The sequence below is a fragment of the Carassius gibelio genome, chromosome A13 (assembly GCF_023724105.1).
Source record: "Carassius gibelio isolate Cgi1373 ecotype wild population from Czech Republic chromosome A13, carGib1.2-hapl.c, whole genome shotgun sequence".
NCBI classification, from domain to species: Eukaryota; Metazoa; Chordata; class Actinopteri; order Cypriniformes; family Cyprinidae; genus Carassius; species Carassius gibelio.
The window spans coordinates 18,019,316-18,038,816 of NC_068383.1; the positions used below are offsets into that span (position 1 = coordinate 18,019,316).

At 36.4% G+C, this 19,501-nt stretch overlaps 1 protein-coding gene across 1 annotated transcript in view; it reads right to left on the reverse strand.

Moving 5' to 3' along the window:
- Positions 1 to 5,440, reverse strand: part of LOC128026363 (GDNF family receptor alpha-4) — an 89,335-nt gene extending 83,895 nt beyond the window's left edge. The window contains exon 1 of the mRNA XM_052613438.1: positions 5,006 to 5,440. Coding sequence (XP_052469398.1) covers positions 5,006 to 5,048 — 43 coding nt within the window. The 5' untranslated portion in view covers positions 5,049 to 5,440. The remainder of the gene's footprint in view (positions 1 to 5,005) is intronic.
- Positions 5,441 to 19,501: the final 14,061 nt, after the last annotated feature.

Consider the following 19,501-nt stretch of genomic DNA (forward strand, 5'->3'; position numbering starts at 1 on the left):
GGCACAACTGAAGAGCTATAATTAAATAGTCATAATGAAAAATCGTCCTGCAATATCCTTTGATCTCATACAGAGATCTAAGAATAATCTAAGAGTAATATTTAGGAGCTTCTCCCAAGAGGTGAGAGCTTACTACAATCTACTTTGCCCTATGATTAAATATTATTTATGTATTTATTTATACAAAATCACCAACTCCTTTTTCTCATGAGATTGGGTTGATTAAATAAACATTAACAAGCCAAACTAAACAAAAATACAAAGATGCTAAAGATTAAAGTTGTCCCAAAGTCATAACAAGAATGAGGCTAGGTTACAAAGCTGTTAGTTAAAGGGATAGATAACCGAAAATGTAATTCCAAAACCCATAAGTCTTTAATTTATCTTGGAAACACAGATAAAGATACATTTTTTAATGAAACCTGAGAAATGTATGTCCCTCCTTGAAAGTCCATTGCACCACCAATCCAAATAAATAAATAAAAATAACTTTGACAAATCAAAAACTTCATAAAAAATAATAAGAATAGAGTCTTCTGACGAGATACAATCACTTTGTATGATGAACAGATTTAATTACGTCTTTTATTCACACATAAACAATTGATCAACACACATAGAGCATAATATGTTAAATAGAAAATCAAACGTTTCTTACATTTTTGAATGTTAAACAAGTATGGTTGAGATTCTGTTTACCGTATTTAATGCGCTCTACAGTATGTATGAATAAAAAGCCTTTTTACTGTGTTACCAAATTAAATCTATTCATCATATACTGTAAAGTGATTGTGTCTCTTCAGAAGATCACTCATTTTATAGATGGTTTCAACGGCAACAACATAAAAAAAAAAGTTATTGTGCATGCACACATTGGTGGCCCTGACTTAACTTCCGGTAGACTTCCAATTCGAATCAATAACAACGACTAAGTAGTCCCTCTCGAGAAGATTATTTTTGATAACAAACAAAATATGTTTGCTGCTTAAATCAGACGGACTTACTGAAAATGCTAATTCATTCTCTGCCAGCAGGAGATGCTTTAAAGCAGGAGAAACAGAGTTTATTCAACGAAGCATTTTGGAAAATCAGTCAGTTTTGATATTGTGTCGAGCGCCACAAATAAATGAATGTATGGGAACCACTTCAGTCTACCCATCATCAGGGCCAGTCGTGTGTGCCTGATGAAAAAAAAAAAAAAATGAAAGTGACATGACATACAGCCAAGTATAGTGACTCATACCAAAGTCCTTTTAGGCAAGTGGTGCCTCTCGGCCGCCATCTTGGCCACGCCTCCGGGCAGTTATTTCAGAATAACAAGACCAGGCTCCTATCTAAATGAATGGGCAGAGAGTCAGAACTGCACTTTCACTGGTAACCAGGACATAAAAACTACATGTATAGAAACAGCAGTAAAATATGATAAAAATCGCTGAAAGAAATTTGATGACTATGCCCCAAAATAAGGTTTAAAACGCCTTTTCGCCCACAGGTTATACTTTTACTACACATGCGCAAGGTTCTTCAACTTTGCGCATACGTCAGTGGAACCAGACTATAGGCTTAAATGTTTCCCGGCTTGACTGTTAAAAGCAGATGATTGGCTTTCCAGCGGGAGGGGCGGGACATGTACATACAACTGCCATCTTTGCCGTTACGGGTTTTCCATATATATTTGTATGAAGGATTGAGGAAGTGGCATATCTCTTATAAATTGTCTCTGCTCATACTAAGAATTTGTGCCCTGCTTTTGACCCATCCAAAGTGCACACACTCAGCAGTGAACACACACACACCCAGAGCAGTGGACAGTCATTTATGCTTATGAAACCCTCTATATGGATTATTTTACAATGTCTTTTAAACTTTTGAAAGTGTTAAAGTTTTGGGCAAATTAACTTTCAATGGAGGGACAGAAATCTCCCAGGTTTCATTAAAAATATCTTCATTTTGAACAAATGTCTTATCGATTTGGAATAAAATAAGAGTGAGTCAATTATGATGAAACATACATTTTTTATGATTACTCATTTTTCATGATTACTCGTACTCATAAGATTTCGGTCATAGCTTCCACCTTCAGACCAAATTCTGTACGATGAGTCCTTTATTGAGACACATTACAGCCCTGTCTGCTCAATGCACATTAATGCTCATCTTATCCCTGGCTGAATCACGTCAATCCCAGTCAATATTCACTCAATTGGACAGCTAATTAATAAGCCACCCCAAAAAATCATGCCAAGCAAATAGACTAAGAGACGTATGCAGAGGATAATTAGCAGGCTGAAGACAGAGAACCTGGACAGGCCGATAGAGGAGGGGAGGGGCCATTCACATTAAAGCTGGTGAGAAACAGCAGCCATGCCAGAATAAATTCATATCCCAGCGTGGTGCAATGAGCAGCACTGCATAATGTAATCTGCCGCAATTCAAGGTTACTAAATGTGCGGCTAACAAATTTATTCAATCCCCTAAGAGCTTAAAGGGCTAAATGAGCATTAGTCTAGGAAAGGTGGAATTAATTTGCCTCACATGCATGAATTTCACACTATTGTTAACTGTTGGAAATTATGTAATGATCACTCAAATTAATACTTTGAGAAAGGGTCGTTTGGATTTGCTCAAAGACTCATAACTACACTTAAGTGAAATAAAAAAAAGTATGAAGTAATGTAACATGAAATTAAAGGTTAATGATTCGTCTCATCTTTATTCACTTAATCATATTATATTCCCCCATGTGAAATGATTATGTTGTACATAAGGCTTGGTATTAAAGTTTCTCTAAATGATTACACTGCAACAAAACAAAGTTGACAAAGCCCAATAACGTACTGTATCTCCTTGGACTGGAACCGTGATGGCTGTCAAAGTGAAGTGTGACACATAAGGACACAAACCAATCATCGCTCACATTGCTTGTATCTCCCCTGCAGGAGAGAACGCTTCATAGATTGACCCAACATATTTGCTGTTAGCAGTGTATTGTAATTTTAAAAGAGGCAAAATGAACACATTCTAACTTCAGATTGCTAATAATAAAATGACCTCACAAGGATAGTAAAACCTGAAGAAGTTGAGAAGCAAGGAAAATAGCTTAATAAACCTACTAAATGTCTTAATGAAAATGCAAAAAAAAAAAGTTTGTGTGAGGGTTAGTTTTGGGTTAGGAGGCTAAAAATATAATTAAGTCAATGGAAATTCTCAACCACCAAAACAAACATGCGCACAAATCAGTGCAAAAGTTTCACTCTCCATTCATTATGTGCCTCTGGCTTTAGCTAGTGGCTATATGTCTTTCGTCCTCTGCTTGTGAACCTCAAAGGAAAACCAGTATAGAAAGAGAGAGAGTATGTTACACTGACAGTATGCTCTTATTTTCAAGACTAGCCCTTTATTAAATATCTGTTCTGGTTTTAATCCTGTCCCATTTGTGTATTTTGGTATTTGTTCACAATCCTATAATTAACCTGTTGTGGCCTATTGCTTTCTTGAAAACAAGGGGTATTATAAACCTTGACCAGCGACAGTCTTGGTTTCATTTGTTGCCCTAGGCTAGATAACACTATAAATCAGATTAGCACTTCATTATACAAGTGTAACACATGTTTTGGCTAGTGATACAGTTTTTAGTGACAACATGCAAAAAAACTGGGGCTCAGCATCCTGGCGAAATCTTGAATATTTTTCTCGTAAATCAAGCAAAATTGCAACTGAGCTCTACAGACAATGCATATTTGTTGTATCTAAAAGAAAGCATTGACATTTTGATAACTATTTATGTGTTCCACTGAAAAGTGACATATGTGCGTTGTAGCAAACTGGGTTGCTATGATCACATTATTTTCTGTTCAAAGTAAATGATCTGAATTATTTCTGATAATGATCAAAGATACTTTTTTTATATGTAATAGACAAAATCCACTCGAAAATATGAGGGTGCTTGTTTGAATGACACCAGGCATCTAATGACGACAACGTCCCCCACACCTCCCATTCGCTTTCTCTCGGTTCCTTTTTAAGTTTGTGTGAGCACATACTTAAAAACATTGTGACATTCACATTTATCTCATAAATGTAACCCATTTATGTTCCATATTCAATGTGGAAATTTCAATCTAAAAGCACTAAATGAAGCATGACTCCAGTAGTAACACTTTCAGCTAGGCTATTAAACATCAAACAATCTAAGAGGATGAAACAGGACTGTCATCATCAATCTGAAGGGTTTTTTTTTTTTCAATCCACAATGACATGTCAAGAAAGATTTCCTTAAAACGTGTTCTTTCAGCCTGTTGCCCAATGCACAAGCGCGCGCATCTCTGGAGACGTGTTTGACAAAACTAATTCTCAGTGGAATACACAAACGACAGGACGACAGGAGCCAGCGGCATGGGGTCTAGTTAGGAGGTATCCCTCGCAAAAGCTTTTGACAAGAGCACATGACTCCACAGTCTCGGGCTGCTGGCTCTTCATGATTCTTCAAAGATATTTGCATAGCTGCAGTAGGATGCGTCCTGCGCTCTACCTGCGGACCGCGCGAGATGCCACGATGACGCGCACTGCTTGACGGACAAGGTGTCAGGTTGCTTTAATGATGGAGGTAATGTGCCGTGAACTAGCGCATTAAATACAAGCGACAGTTAATTTTAACAAACAAACCTTTACCGCATTAGCAGGTCCCCCGATTCGTCTCATTTTGTGTGCCAAACATGATAATGACACTTATGTGCGCACTGACAATATACCGTAAAGCAAACCAGGGAGAATATTAATGTCCCAACAGCTGAAACACCTCAACTTTCGGATAAAATAACTTATTACAACATTGTAATCGCGAAAGAAACAAGTTTGAAGTTAAAACGCAGCGACACAGTGAAGATGATTCGTACGTCTGCAGGCAAAGAATGAATTCATCATTCCCTTCACATCCGCAACAGCTGCAACTGAGCTCATCCTCCGTTCCCCTCAAATCAGCAGAATTAATCGGAGGAAAACTCACCAAGAATTGCCAGCTGGAACAAATAGAGCCCGATGAGGTCCATCCTGCTTAGAACCAACAATCTCGAGGCAGTAAAAGACTTTCGCGACTGCCCGTGTCCACTGGCACCAAAGTTGTCCAGAAAACGTCGTACTGCGTTCAATGCTGAATTCCTCCAAAAATGCGAGACGCAATCCAAATCATTTCATAGGAACAGAGCACCTCGATAATCATCGTTTATTCCCCAGCAAATCTGGCGCCAAATCAAAGGGAAGCAGTTGCGCAAAATCAGTGTCACGAAACGGCACTATTTCATTAACAAGTTTGAATGCTGTGTTAAAAACCTCATTAGCGCCCAAGACACTAATTGAAGAGCGGGGCTGGTCCTCGAGAGTAAATTCGGCTGTTTTTCGTGCGGTAACTGCGTCTCTGTCTAACTCCTGAGCGCATGAGACTGGACGCGTAAGAGCACTGCGCTCTGCCCTCCAACTCTACTGACAGCAGAGAGGAGCCAATGTGACAATGCTATTAAATGTCATACTATATGAAATACAGGATCTCTAAAAAGTACGAGTAGGGTTTTTTTTTTTTAGAAAAAAAATCTCCAAATTCCAAAAATTAGTTTTTTTGTTACAAGATCAAAGGTTTAAAAACAGAGACATATAAATGGAATATTTCCTAGATTGGTGTAAGTTCGATCACCCACATCCATTGGTAAAATTTGATTTGGAAAACTTTCAAAAATAAAACTAGTTCAGTTCATCATTTGAATTCTTCAATTCTTGAAACGTGGGATAAAACATGTAGCACTCAAAACAGCATTATTTGCACTGAAATGGATCACATTCAAATTCACATCACAAATTCCTCGTATGTGTAAACATACCTGGCAATAAATCTTATTCTGATTCTGATAAAATGATTTTAATAAATAATAGAAGTAATGATGATTTTGATAATAGAAATACATTATCATTTAGAACTCCTAAATCAACCTGCACTCAAACATAATTCAATACGTTATACATATAGTATGCATATAGATTCAGACAGTATGTAATAGTTTATATATACATAGACATATGCATATAAATACTCTATATATTAAATTGAAGAAAACAGAAGTTTAAATGTGTATTTACAGAAACATTATTGTACTGACATATGGAAGAGCTTGATTGTTTTTTGTTTTGTTTTTTACATATTTTTAAAGTCAGATACTAAAATCATCTTTCCATGTTTCACAGCTTTTGCAAGTTTAACATCACACATAATGTGATTCGTTTTATTGTGTAATTGTGCGTGTATATTTTTGCCAGATTAATCTAGATTATAAAATATTCTACTTAATATAGAAATTGTATAGATATAGAACTACACCCAGGCCCAGATGTTTGAAAAAAAAAATTGTCTCCTTTTAAGTAGATCATGTTAGTAATTAAATATGTAGTTCGTCGCCTACCATAGATGAAGCCAAATATGCACAGATAAAAACTTATAAACATGTTTCCAGATTAATCCAAAATAATTAATTGATTCATAAACATTTATTTTTTTAAGTTGTGTAGACATTTTTCTAAGAATTGGTGAATATTTGTTTATTTACTTTGTGTTCCATGCCACTGCAACAATTTCAACAGAGAGAAATATTCATTCAAGCTGGGAAGCTGAGCTCTCAGCATCAGTGTAAATAAGAAATGAGTGACATTTCCATTAGGTTTGGCAAAGGTTGAAAATGTGTGTGTGATTGCTTGAGCTGTGTTCGATCTCACTGTATATTTTTTCTTTTCATCATTTTTGTTCTCAGTGCTGTGGCACCTTTGAAGTGTGGATGTAATAATTATGACATAATACCTGCTGCAGGTATTTTGACTGACAGGGAAGAGAGAGTGAACAAGTAAGAAAAAGTGAGAACGATAGATTGCTAGAGAGTGACTGAGAGAGAGTTTGGCCAGTAAAATGTTTGCCAGCAGGGGTTTGACATAGCATCCTCTCTCACATGCTGGAAAACTGTGGAAACAGGCATACTAACGGCCCATCTGTTGAGAGAGAGAGAGACAGAGACAGAGAGACATAACAGAAAGTCCTTTTGCGCAGTGCTGACAGGTGATAACTCTATAGAACATCCTCTTTAGTTTCTTCCTGGTTCTGATCGCAGATCTTCTGTAAAAGACTAATGAAATGTAAATGTAGTGTTTATGCAGTTAAAAGCAAAACAAATGTCAAATGTGAATATCATGTTGTGGGTTTTGAAAGTTGGTGGATTGTTACACTTTTTATATTATTAAGTCTATTTGAAAGTTATTGTACAAGGAATACCTACAGGAGAAAAGGTACAGGTCATGGAGCAAGTTGTGGCAATAGAATGTTTAAACTGCATAAAAATGTAAAATAATAACTTTATACGATAAAAGAGTGTACAAAATTATGTGGTTAAAAAACATTTAATTAGTTGGTCAGTTCCCTTACTACAGTATATTTGGTGAAAAATTCAATGTAACTTTTAAATGTTAACGTTTAATCTTATAATTTACAGTGAAAACCAACAAATTGCCATTTCATGTTTATTTATTTTTTTATTATTATTGCAATATTTTAATGTCATGTCTTACTATGATGGTGTTTTATAACTGTACATTTCATGTGTTTTAAACTGTACATAACTACTGTTAGAGAAACCAAGCAATTAAGTAACTGTACGTTGACCCCAAACCTTATACCTACATCCTATGTCTCATGATTCATATTTTCCTTCCTCTTGAAATTCATGGTCATGAATGACAGGTTGCTGATATAGATTTTTTGATACATTGTCTTAGGTTATCATCTCAGCCATTTAATCTCAGTTTAGCCTGAACTTTAATCTCCTGTAATTAGTAAATCTACCAAGCACTTGCACCTTTGGGTTTTATTTGAATGTATATACAAAGTCATGTAAAGTTCAAATGTACATGCCTTGAATTTGTCTGTAGTGTAAACCATCTTTCATCCATAACCCACTCCAGCCAAAATTCTCCATTCTGTGTGATTCTCCGTCTTTCCAGGTCTTCATTCTATTCTAAATTGGACTAAAATGAACATAAAATAAACATCAGCTGCTTGTTTTTAACACTGGGATCTTTCAGAAGAAAATGTAAAGCAGCAGATGAACATACTGGTTTGGCAACATTTTCACACATATTACTCTTATTATTAGTTTTTCATGTGTTTAGGGATAATGGTGAGTTACAGTACTAATCTATTTCCTTTTTATGACCTCAGGCCACCTGTATGACCTCAGTTTCTGAACATAGATTCATTAATATGTAAAAGTCAATGATTGGGCTTTTCCGACATCAGAAATCCAAGGGATATTTATTTATTTATTTATTTATTTATTTATTTATTTGTGTTATAATATTGACTTCTGAAAATATTAACAATATTAAACAATTTTAAAATTAGGAACTACTAATAATTCATAATAATAAAAAACTAAATTTTTAAGCAGTTTCTTGTTGGTTAAGAGCAAAATGTTAATATGTTGATGTTGAGGAATGTTGTTCATTTGTTCCTGTGTAGTTATTCATTAACGAGTACTCCAAAAAACTGTATGCTGAATTGCTACCAATAATAGAACTGAAGCTGGAGCCAAGGAGAAAGGTTGAAGAATTGTAAGAAGACTGAGGTAAGAAGCTATTTATATACGTTTGAGATGTAATTGACAGGATTCAATAAACATGCTTTTTCTGAAGTACTTTTAGTTCATCGTGGCATCATTTTCTGATATATTAATTTTTATCCAGCATACATTTATCCAGAGTAATCTAACTTTGTGAACATAATTAAATATGCATAATGAACTATTCCAAGTAAACAAGACAGGTGCACAGGTTGATTTCAAAGACATGGAATAACATCTCTAATGGAGCCCACATACGAATTTTAGATCTATCTTAGTTACACTTTAAAATATTCATTCCATCGTTCATCTACTAATGTATTCATTCATGCAATTACCTCAAAGGAGATTTATTCTGAACCTGAGATGCAAATGAGTTTATTATTATTTTTTTCAGGGAGAAAACATTCACCAAACTCACTGAACGACCCTTTCTGTCCTCACCAGTCATCAAGCTCCACTGACATAACACCATCTTAATTTATTGGCTCAACAGACGATTATAACGCAATAACAGGACTCATTTTCAATTAATTTATAATGTCATTCTGTTTGCGTAATTCCTGTCATTGTTGTCATTGTTATTATTTATAATGGGCTAACAGAGTTGACCTCCCTGTCTTTGAGTAAAGGAACATGTCAGCAGAAACAGAGGGAGGTGACAACACTGCTTTTTACTTAAACTCTATGAGACATTAATATCCATGAGTCCATGTAGCCAGAAAAGGGTAAAATGTCTGGGTGTGTATCTACGTACTATACTGTGCAACAGATAAAGTTTCAGCAGGATGCATCTGATGTGAGACTAATGTTAATGTGCACAGGAAGAACGTGTGTGAATCTGACACGTGACTTCTCCTGGGAAGCAAGGAGACAGCAGGTCACGCTTTCACATACAACCTTGAATATGTACTCATGAAATATGGAAATATGGTTTCATCTCTTTCTGACCAGGAGAGCAGCTTATTTTCATAATATACATTATTTGAAACACATGCAAACATACAGTACGTGCATATACACAGCGCATCTCAAGACTTAGTCCTTAGATTTCCTGGAATTGATTTAGAAAATAATGTCTCCTCGGCTCACCTTTGCCCCAATTTCACCTTATTTGTTAGGTGTCTCTGCAATATGACTCATTTATCTCTCTTTACTGAGTCAAGTATAGGTCTCTGCAGGAAAGTAATGGAAGTTACCAGATCAGGGTGTTTTTAGCCCATGATACCTTATTGGCTGATGTCATAGTGACAGTAGGTTCAGGGGTGGGGTTATGTAAGGAGGATCATTTAGATTGCATGATTTAGAAACACCCAGCAGTTTGAAAACACCCACAAGGTGATAAATGCGCACTTTTGCTCTGGAGAGACCTAAGTCTCGAGTAATAACTATTACAGTCATCTATTTGCAGTTCTCTGAAAGATCAGATTCTCCTCATAATGAAAGCCCCACATTTTTCTGAAATTTTTCTTTTAGCTGTTAATATCTCTGAAGAAATTAGAGTTTGTTTTTATACTAAAGAAAGCTATGGGACGGAAAAAATCGTATCCACCTTAATGCCTGCATAGCACATTGTCATGATATCTTCTTCCAACAAATTAAAAAAGTTGTATTAACAAGTTAGCTATGCTAAGTCTTATAATGCTGGGTACACACCAAAATATTTTTAACATTTTATAAGATTTTCAAAATGACCACAAACATGAGGATAAAAAATTGTAGATTTAACCGTTTTGCTCCTATAGTGTGTGGTGTGCCATGATGTGACAAAGACAGCACACCACACACGAACAGATTTTTGAACAGAGAGTCTCGACTGTAAACACAGGAAATCTCGCAAAATCTCACGAGACTTCAGAATAAGCATGGCGGATGATATGGAGAAAGAAAATTGCAATGATAGTGTTTGGAATGATTTTCATAGAAAATTCATGAAATAAATAAATAAAAGGGTTTGGGTGAAGTCGTGGAGATGGTGTGAACATGGTCTGTACAAGTTACAGAGTGAGCTAAACACCATGACTGCTTATGTCTTCCATCATCTCACTTTCTGAATGGATATCGTTTCATTTCATGTGATAATCCCCCCCCCCCACATCAGGATTTCTGATTGTAAATATTAAACATGTTGAATATATACGATTCGTGATCGGGGTGGCTCCGATGTTCATCCGATCAGGTTCGGACACTCTTAACACACCTCACACCAACGCAAAATCATAATCTGTAGAACCATGAAGATAATCGGGACATAGCTAGGATTGTCAGAAGGGGGGAAATCGGCCCAAAATCAGCCCGATTATCTTTTGATGTGTACCCAGCATCAGTAGTTAACTTGCTTACGAGGCTAACTAAAAAACAAATGGAAAGGGGAGTTTAATTTGACCAAATTATGCTTCTGTATTCTACTTTTGGTCCTCTACCGGTTGAAGCATAATTCTGCCCAGATGAATCTGATGCCTTGAGGCACACACTTTGCTTATGGTTGCAGGTGTTGTTGACTTTATCAGTGCAAATGTTGCTAGTGACATCAAAACTCTCCAATAACATAAGAAAGAAAAATATACAGGTGCATCTAAATAAATTAGAATGTCGTGGAAAATAATGATACTTGCCAATAATAATGTCAAATAAAATAATGTCAACTCTTGCTAGATTCAACTGCCATTCATATCAGGTACGATAAAACAGAATAAACAATTATAAATAAACTGGTTTAGAGGTTGGCATCGTTACCAGAATGATCATTGTTTCGTGAACCCAGTCAATGCCCAGCAAGTGTGCTGCTATGCAAACTAAATGTATTTCTGAAAAATCAAACCAGTGTTGATCCATGTTTTATTAATAAACTTTCATTGGTTGTAGCTTCAAGTGACTACAAAACCTTCCATTGCATATAGTATTAGCAATAAATGATTGGAACATGCAGTTTCCACTGAAATCCGTCCTGATAGCTCTAAAATATAAATTATAAATATTACCAGAGTAATTTAGGGTAAGTAAAAGAAAAAAAAAAGAAAAACACACAAAAAAAACACGTTAGGAAAATGGTTTTATGATGTATTCACTATTTATTTATTTATTTATTTATTTATTTATTTATTTATTATTCCATTTGTTAATTTTGAACAAAAAATTAATGAATAAATAAATACACATAGTGTAGCTTTAAGAATAAATACACTGTGAAACTATTATTATAATTTTTTATTTCTAATCAGCCATTGAATAGAGTACCCATAAAAAAGTAGTCTCAGCCAGTGAAATGGCTTTGAGGAAGGGTTATAGCATTCTGCAGGTGAATAGGATATTGAATGACATGGGCCTTATTGATATAGAACACTTGACCAACCTGAAAAAATATAGTTCCTTTCAAGGGAACTTTAAACTGCGTCCTCTAGGGGTCACTATGGGGAACGACTCGTTGTGACCCGTGTCTGAAGCATAGAAAAAACATGGTATGAGTGATCTTGGGCGACTACTAGCAAAGCATTTAGACAGTGTGTGCATCAGTTTCATCGTTATTTGACACCCGATGACACACACAATCTTTGTGTTGTTTGTTTGGGTGAAGAGCACGCAATGTCCTTGAGGGGGCAATCGGCATACATTGTGAGCGTTTTTCAATGAAAACCTCCGCTCACGTTTGTCTTTCTTTTTGAAGAAAGAGGGGCAGCCATCTGCTTCTCGTGGTTCAGGACCCTCCGCTGCTGAGGCATGGAGGAAAATGAGCTCGTGGGGATCATAGGTGGATCTGGCTGAGGAGTTTAGAGAGGGACTTTCCCTTTAGCGCTTGTCGGTGGTGGACGAGAGAGATCCTCGGCAGGATGATGTTATATCTTTTAACACTTTTCCGATACAGAGGATAGTGCTCTTCTGAGCCTTCTTAATCCTCCTGCCCTGCGTATGTAGAGCTGTTGGAGGTTATGGATCGTGCCACAACAAATTTGGAATTGCCATGGAAGCGCGCTAACAAGGTGACGCCGCGAGGTCAGCTCGACGAGTGTTATCTTTCCGACCATAGCACTCCAGCTCAGGTGAGCCTTCCATTTCTGCCACCCAATGAAAAGGAATGAAAGAGGCTGTTTTCTTCTCGCCTCCATCGGTCTCAGCATACGAATTATGCCAACATGGCTGTGAGAGGATGCCCCCTGTAGAAGAGACGCTGGCTATCTTTCTGTGGGGGAGATGTCCTCTCTTAAATCTTCCTTCTTGCCATCTAAGCCCCTTCAGATACATCTCGCTTAAATGGCAAGGCATACGCAGCAGCAGGTCAGGCTGTGGCTTCATTGCACATGATGGCAGTGCTTCAAGCATATCAGGTTAATCTACTGAAAGACTTGGATAAAGGCGAGGGGCATTTCTCCCGATCAGGTAGCTGAGCTGCGCCACAACACAGATCTCTCTCTCTGATACCAAGCACGCAGCCTCCAACATTGGAAGGTGTGGTGGCCATGGTGGTCCGTCTCGATCTGAGGATCAGAAATGATAGTAGATAGTCTTATAGTAGTTTAGCAGTGCTCCCCTTCATCAAAAAGGGTCACCTATGAGTGTGCTACTCTCTTCCTGAATTTGGAGTTCTCCTCTCAAGTGAGATTGAGTTCTCTGTTTTTCCCCAGAGTGCTCCAGCATTTTTACCATAGATCGAGTTGATGACTCTCAAACATATTGTTTTGGAATGCACTATTCCATCTATGAGCAGCTCTATGAGAGTTCCACGAGAGTGGAACAAGACACTGCATCCTCTAGCTTCCTGCCATGCTTCAGAAGCAAGATACAGACGTTGTGAATGACATATTCTCCCGTATTCTCTCGCACCAGTTGTTACATCAGGGGCTTTCCTCATAGCGACCCCTAGAGGACACAGTGTCTCGTTCCCTACTCAGGGAACCATGGTTACATTCGTAACCTTAGATGTTTTTAAATCTGATTTTGATTTTAAAAGATCAAAATTTATGATGCCATTTTGTAACTTTTTTATTGTTATTTGAAATATGTTACCGAAACACAATCTTGACAAACCGTTTTGAAGACTTCATACTTGACTCATTCAAGTACACAGGAAATAGCTGCCTGGGGATGTTGCAAAAATTGCCGCCGAGTGAACTTTTGCTTATGGTCAAGTTATAGTGTGTGTTATGTAATGATATTGCACAGCATGCAGCAGTGAGGCGTTTGTGGGGCAAGGTGAAAAAGATAGGATTCTCCTAGAAATTGTCCCACAGGGGCATCCATGGATGAATTACTGAACACAAGGCACAGCACAAGTGCCCTATATAATGAGGGTGAATAACTTAATATCTGACCAAGTGAAGGAGCGATAGAGAGTGAGAAAGAGAAAGAGGGAGAACCATAGGGTGTGGGGTTCCAAGCTCACTAACAGTGACAAGAAAATAGAGCATTTGCCTTGTATTTACCACCCCCTTCCATCCTTTAAATACTAGGAGGACAAATCTCATGTTGTTGAGGGGCAGAAAAATGTACCCCCCCCCCCCACACACACACATCTGTCTGTAACCACCCCGCCATTTGATATAGTAGGTAGTTAGTAGTGTAGCATTAAAGACTGGTTTGTTTGAAGGAGGCGTTATAACTGTATTCTTCATCAGAATGTTCCTTTTCCAGTCTAACATTGCATGATGTGTGCTGTGTTGAGTGAGCTACATAAAATTGCAACTTGTCAACCCACAAGCAACTTATAATTGAAAGTATTTACAGTCAAGCTACTCTTTTGAAACTGTGGGTATGGAGAAGCCCTTAAGAGTATCTACATTGAAGCTATTAAAAGGAGCAATATGTTTTTAAATAGAGGAGTAACAATTTTTGCCATAATATCTGTGCTCTACATCTTAAACTTTATATATATATATTTTTTTCCACTTTTAAATGCTGAAAATGTATTAAATGTATATGTCAAGTATAAAGAGTGTTGCTTTTACGATTTAGCACACAGGGTGAGTTGTACAGTAATAGGAAAGCTGGGTTGTAATACTAATAGAAACCATAGACATCAATTTAATGCCTCTGTGGAATGAAAGGAGCAAGACTTCTTTTCTTCCATATTGTGACACACATCTGATTGAAATGGATAATCAAAATGGAAAAAAGTATGGCAGGGGCTTGGCTCTATCCATTTGGTTGTTGGCTAGATGGAGACAGATCTGAATCCAAGGTCGAGTATATGAATTTAAAGGAACAGCAGAGCCAAAAATGAATATTCTGTCTTTATTTACTCACCCTAAAGTTCACTCAATATATATATATATATATATTAAAAAAAAATGGAACAATGTTTTATTAAGTATTTGCATCAATTTGAGTTTTTTTTTATTGTATTTTAGTTTTTAGTTTTTTTTTTTTTAAATATGTACTCTGATTACATAGAATCAAAAAATCTGTCAATGGTCAAAACTATTTGATCTAATCAGTTAAAATTATGAATAGGGTTTTAATACAGCTGGCTCTGAAACAAGTCTGAGCCAATTAGTTAAACTGCATGATACTGGTTTACATACAAATGGAATCGTTTACTATACTCCAGTCAGTAGGTTGCAGTACTGCACAATAAGCTCATCTTAAATCCTAAGAATCGATGCTGTTTTTACTTGATGCATGAACAAAACTTAATGAAACATAATAAATCACAGTTAGTTTTGTTACTTGTGATATTAAACAGTGTCGATTATTACATTCTGCCAATTGTATCACTAAAGTTAAACAGTAAATACAGTTTTGGTGTTAAATCTAATGTGAAAGATCATTTTAGTGCCTCAGTACAAGCAGCAGTGCAAAACTCACATTAATTGATAATCTCTTCCACTTTTCTTCTAGTTACCACAGCAAATTAACATGAACAATCATCAGAAGGTGTTGATGAATCATGTAATGAATTCATCTCATCTAATCGCTTAGAGCTTCAAGACGTCAAACAATGTCCCTGAAAAGCCATTGAGCGAGTACAAACTCTAAACTTGTTACTTAACTGGAAAAAAATAATAATAAAAAGGGGAATAATTTTGATAATTTCATGCACTAGAGGACATTCATTATATTATATACATAACCTATTCTTCAATATGTAATGTAATTTAAGTAAAGTAAGTAAGAACATACACTGTTTAAATGTTTTTATTTCAGCAAACTGGAGAAGAAAAATAATATAATTAGAAATGTATTTAAAAAATAACCGCCACTTGACCGTCCTGGAACATCACGAGTAATCATGTTTTTAATCTTGGCTGTGTCCTCTTCCACCAGAATTCTCTTCTCCTTCAGGTAGTATACAGTAGTTCAGAATAACTGGCTATACATTTCATTTTTATTTTATACTGACAGGCCAAAAAAAGTAAATACTTGATATTTAAGGATTGACTCATTACTTGAAGTTATTAATATGTTTCTGGCATGTTGTGTGTTTGGTGAGAATTCTTTTAACCCTAACTGATGTAGCCTTGTACTTCAATAACCAGGTCGGAAAGATTGTCCACCACAGAGTCCTGACCTAATCCCTATTGAAATCTTTAGGATGTGCTGGAGTCAACTTTATATAGCCTGTCAAAATGAGTTGCACACTAATATTTCAGTGGACCACCTATAGCTTTCATGTTTAAAAAATGGAAAGCTACACACTGCATCAGTTTGGGTTAAAAGAATTATTGCCAAACATACAAGACTGAAAAATAAAAATCACTGCAATAATTCTAGACTGGTCAGTATCTTCTTATTTTAAACCAAATAGTGACTTTATTTATTTATTTATTTTTGGACCAGGCAGTGTGAATGAGTCTACATATCCTGGTGTTGGTCCCAGATACCAACCTGCAGATGATGCTGTGGAAAGTCTACAGTGTCACTTTTGGGTGTTTGATGCTTTTTGGAATGATTTATGTGCTTAAGTGAAGCAACGCTACAAAGCTCAAGTGCACGTTTGAAGAAAATCCTGGATACAACCAAGCTGTCACCAAAGAACTCTAATGACAATCGAGATGTCATCTTTGATATGTCAAAATTTTTTACTTGAGTCAGTTTAAATGTTTAAAGTTTAAAATGTAGATGTAGAATGTTCCTTTCAAACTCATGTACTCCTAACATGTAATTAGATATGCATGGAAAGTGTGGTGGTGCAGAGCCACTCAACCCCTGAGCCTTATGGCATTTTTCCTGATCATTGTCCTATTGTTCTAAATTATTATTATATTTTTTATTATTATTATTTTATTGAAATGTAAGCAGTACTGTTATCATCGATTTACCTCATGTTTGTCATCTACCTCAAATTTGCACAGTTCTTGAGGAAACTGATCTTATTTCTGCACTCTGTTATAAATGTTATTGTTTAAGTTAAAAATATGTGTTAAAAATGAGTGTTGTTACAAACATGTTTGAGTAAATTTTTTTCTGTTGAACTAATTAAGGGCAATAGTGGTGTAACGATTCACTCTTTTCTCAGTGCATCGATTACAAACCCTGACGATTCAAATGCATCGATCTTGAAACATGATTGAATCGTGAATCGCCTATTTCAGACAGTAATCGATTTAAAACGCAAATAATTGATTGAATCATGATTTCTATAGCGATTCAATGCTAAATTGAAGTAGCTTTACTTTTCCATATTTTTTTCAATGGCTCTCTGCATCTTACCAACAGCGTTTTTTGCATGGACGGAGCAGAAATCCCAGACAGCAACCGGCCCAGATCCGGATAAACACTATGAAAGTGAAAGTGACGTGCCATTCAGCCAAGTATGGTGATCCATACTCAGAATTTGTGCTCTGCATTTAACCCATCCGAAGTGCACACACACAGAGCAGTGATAGCACACACACACACTGTGAGCACACACCCAGAGCAGTGGGCAGCCATTTATGCTGTGACGCCCAGGGAGCAGTTTGGGGTTCGATGCCTTGCTCAAGGGCACCTAAGTCATGGTATTGAAGGTGGAGAGAGAACTTTACATGCACTCCCCCCACCCACAATTCCTGCCGGCCCGAGACTCGAACCCACAACCTTTCGATTGGGAGTCTGAGTCTCTAACCAACACTATCCATAAAAAAAGTATTTTTAAAAGAATTATACTAGTACCTTAATGGTACAAATTACTACAAAGTAGTCTCTTTTAGACTACTGCCCCATTGTCAAGCTGTTGTTCCTCTTAAAGGGTTAGTTCACCCAAAAATCAAAATTATGCCATTAATAACTCACCCTCATGTCGTTCCAAACATGTAAGACCTCCGTTTACCTTAGGAACACAGTTTAAGATATTTTAGATTTAGTCCGAGAGCTCTCAGTCCCTCCATTGAAGCTGTGTGTACGGTATACTGTCCATGTCCAGAAAGGTAAGAAAAACATAATCAAAGTAGTCCATGTGACATCAGAGGGTCAGTTAGAATTTTTTGAAGCATTGAAAATACATTTTGGTCCAAAAATAGCAAAAACTATGACTTTATTCAGTATTGTCTTCTCTTCTGTGTCTGTTGTGAGATTTCAAAACACTGCAGTTTAGTGATATCCGTTTCGTGAACGAATCATTCGATGTAACCGAATCTTCTTGAACCAGTTCACCAAATCATTCAACCGGTTTATTGAATCGAACTGTCCGAAAGAAGTACTGGTGATCCGAAAACCGATGCAACCGGTGTATGAACGAGTCAATGTTTTGTTCGTTATCTGGCTTGGCTCGGTGTTCATCTTCAGTTCTCTCTTCACAGCAGTTCAGTCGGTGTACTGTTTGAGTAAATGAATTACTCCGGGATATTGGTTTGTTTGAAAAGTTAACAGCTTAAGTCATTTGTGGATTAATGCTTATTGGAGACGTGAACTGTTTCATACGATTCAGTTCGATTTAGTGAACTGGTTCAAAAAGATCCGGTTACATCGGATATCACAAACTGCTTTGTTTTTAACTCTCTTACAACAGACACAGAAGAAAAGACAATACTGAATAAAGTCATAGTTTTTGCTATTTTTGGACCAAAATGTATTTTTGATGCTTCAAAAAATTCTAACTGACCCTCTGATGTCACATGGACTACTTTGATTATGTTTTTCTTACCTTTCTGGACATGGACAGTATACCATACACACAGCTTCAATGGAGGGACTGAGAGCTCTCAGACTAAATCTAAAATATCTTAAACTGTGTTCCAAAGATAAACGGAGGTCTCACTGGCTTGGAACGACATTAGGGTACGTTATTAATGACATAATTTAGATTTTTCGATGAACTGACCCTTTAATGACATAATTTGGATTTTTGGGTGAACTAACCCTTTAAGGAACAATTTTTGTTTTGACAGTGAAGGTGGAATAATGATTTAACATATACATTAAATGCCATAACAGAGAGTATATGTTTTTACAGTATGTGTTAGCAAATGTTTCAAATATCAAAAAATACTTACAAAGCTTTGAAGGAAATGTAAGTAAAATGATATGAAGATCGGCTGATTCGGATGATTCAATTCTGTAATTTATTGTCCATAAACCTGATCAAATTTTAACCCAGGAGTGAAATGTTGATTTTCTGCCTGATTCCTACAGCACTGTGACTTGAATCAGTGAATAATATTTGGTATTTGTGCCTGTACATACACTGTCTGAACGAATTAATTCACTGGAATGAATTAGACTTTAAACCCCTACATACTACAATATACGAGAGAGGGCATTTAAGAGGCCATGTGTGATTATTATATAAATGCACTCAGCATTAAAACCGCTTACACAAACAATGTGACGTAATAAACAGCAATGTAGCATTCTGACACGCTACACCACTACTCATATGAAAAACATAGTTTCTACTGTTAAACTATTTTGAAAACAGCTAAGCTACTTTCACACTGAAAAACAGT